At 46.2% G+C, this 2,500-nt stretch overlaps 1 protein-coding gene across 4 annotated transcripts in view; it reads left to right on the top strand.

Moving 5' to 3' along the window:
• The window catches only part of LOC135103861 (dual specificity tyrosine-phosphorylation-regulated kinase 4-like), a 62,679-nt gene that overhangs the window by 21,214 nt on the left and 38,965 nt on the right, over positions 1 to 2,500 (top strand). For all 4 annotated transcript variants that reach the window (XM_064010751.1, XM_064010752.1, XM_064010754.1 and 1 more), the window contains one exon: positions 1,213 to 1,585. In XM_064010751.1, the coding sequence (XP_063866821.1) occupies positions 1,213 to 1,585 (373 nt within the window). The remainder of the gene's footprint in view (positions 1 to 1,212; positions 1,586 to 2,500) is intronic.

Consider the following 2,500-nt stretch of genomic DNA (forward strand, 5'->3'; position numbering starts at 1 on the left):
CAGTCAGCCCCATTACAAGCATTCTATCTCCTTCAGTCAGCCCATTACAAGCATTCTATTTCCTTCAGCCAGCCCCATTACAAGAATTCCATCTCCCTCAGTCAGCCCCATTACAAGCATTCCATCTCCTTCAGTCAGCCCATTACAAGCATTCTATCTCCTTCAGTCAGCCCATTACAAGCATTCTATGTACCTCAGTCAGCCCCATTACAAGCGTTCTATCTCCCTCAGTCAGCCCCATTACAAGCGTTCTATCTCCCTCAGTCAGCCCCATTACAAGCGTTCTATCTCCCTCAGTCAGCCCCATTACAAGCGTTCTATCTCCCTCAGTCAGCCCCATTACAAGCGTTCTATCTCCCTCAGTCAGCCCCATTACAAGCGTTCTATCTCCCTCAGTCAGCCCCATTACAAGCATGTCTTCTGTCACTCCATCCATAAACTTTCTATGAAGCTTTCTTTTCCTTCTTCTGTGTAGATCCAATGTAGATATAGGAATAAAAATGCGAAAAGTCGAGGGAAAATATAGCGAGCGCCCTCTGAGAAAAGTTGCTGCCGAACCAACAACTGGATATCCATCTGGTAGAGAAAGAAAAGAAGGAAGAAAAAAGTCCACCACTCCATCATCGTTTTCTTTTATGCATATGATACGATACGGTGGTCTACGTGTTTTCTTTTTCCTCGTGTGTGTGTGTGTGTGTGTGTGTGTGTGTGTGTGTGTGGTAAGTGGGGTGTTGATAAATATGTTTTCTGAAGAAGTTTGATTATTATATTTAAAATGACGTTTTTCATTTTATTTTCATTACTGTATGTTTCTTCTTTATGTTTTCTCCCTCTCTCCCTCTCTCTCTCTCTCTCTCTCTCTTTTTGGTCTCTCTCTCTCTTTCTTTAATCTTTCACATACATATGAGTCTTTTAGTGCATCGGGCGTGGGCAGTGAAAAAATTGTTTCAATCTTGCACTCTCTCTCTCTCTCTCTCTCTCTCTCTCTCTCTCTCTCTCTCTCTCTCTCTCTCTCTCTCTCTCTCTCTCTCTCTCTCTCTCTCTCTCTCTCTTCACAAACATTTTTTTCTTTCTCCCTCCTATACTTACCATCTCCCTTTTCTGTCTTTCATCTCTGCCTCTCTCTTTCTTTCTTACACTCACTCTCCCTCTCTAACACGCACTCTCCCTCTCTAGCACTCACTCTCACACTCCCTCTCCCTCTCTCCCCAGAAGCTGCCGGTGCTCACCAACAAGAGCAGCTCCTCGTCCCGGGTCAACCTTCCCCACGACGCGTCCTGCCACCACGAAGGCGACACCGGCGGAGGAGGGGGCGGTGGGGGACGGACCAGGGAGGGAGGAGGGGGAGGAGGAGGAGGAGGGACGACCGGGGGCCAAGGGGGGGCTGGCTCCCTCCCGGTGCTGAATAATAACAAGGGCGAGCTCAACGCTGACTCCCCAAGACCCTCCAGACTCAGCTCCTGCAAAGCCTCCTTCTCCTCCTCCTCCTCCCCCTCCTGCACCTCCAACGCCGCCGCCGCCACCGCCTCCTCCAATAGGCCCCCGACCTCCGCCCACCACCACACCCTACCTCTGTCTCCTCAGGGTGAGTGTGTTAATGCGAGTGTTTTTGAGTGTTAGTAGGTATAGTAATACACACACACACACACATACACACACACGCACACACACACACACACACACACACACACACACACACACACACACACATTCAAATATACAGAAGAAATATGGTAATTTGGTATTAAGAATTGGGATATTACAAGTAAATACGAGTTAATACACACACGCATTTATTTATTCATTTTTTTTCTATTTATTTATACTCGAAGGGCGATTTACAGATATACGTACCCTCTCTCTCTCTCTCTCTCTCTCTCTCTCTCTCTCTCTCTCTCTCTCTCTCTCTCTCTCTCTCTCTCTCTCTCTCTCTCTCTCTCTCTCTCTCTCTCTCTCTCTCCTTCGTGTCAGAGGGAGAAAGGAGCGTGACATCTCCTACTTATCTCCCTTTTTCCTGCCTTCCCCACACCATCCTGTCTACCTCCTCCCCTCGCTGGCTGCCTTCCTTCCGAGAACCAGCGACATTTGTGATTAGCGGGTAGTGGCAGTAGTAGTGGTGGTGGTGGTGGTAGTAGTGGTGGTGTTAGAAGGTACAGATAAAGGAATATGATCAGTAGTAGTAGTAGTAGTAGTAGCAGTTGTTGTTGTTGTTGTTGTTGTTGTTGTTGTTGTTGTTGTAGCAGCAGCAGTAGTAGTAGTAGTAGTAGTAGTAGTAGGTACAGAGGTAAAAGAACATTATCAGTAGAAGCAGTAGTAGTAGTAGTAGTAATAGTAGTAGTAGTAGTAGTAGTAGTAGTAGTGTTAGTGGTAGCAGTAGTAGTAGTAACAGCAATATGACGAGGAAAAGAAAGAAAGAGACGAGGATAACTGGAAGGAAGGAACCTGAGAACATTAAATATATATATATTGTCACTAGGGAAAAAAGTAATAATAATGATAC

The sequence above is a fragment of the Scylla paramamosain genome, chromosome 9 (assembly GCF_035594125.1).
Source record: "Scylla paramamosain isolate STU-SP2022 chromosome 9, ASM3559412v1, whole genome shotgun sequence".
In the NCBI taxonomy this organism is placed as follows: Eukaryota; Metazoa; Arthropoda; class Malacostraca; order Decapoda; family Portunidae; genus Scylla; species Scylla paramamosain.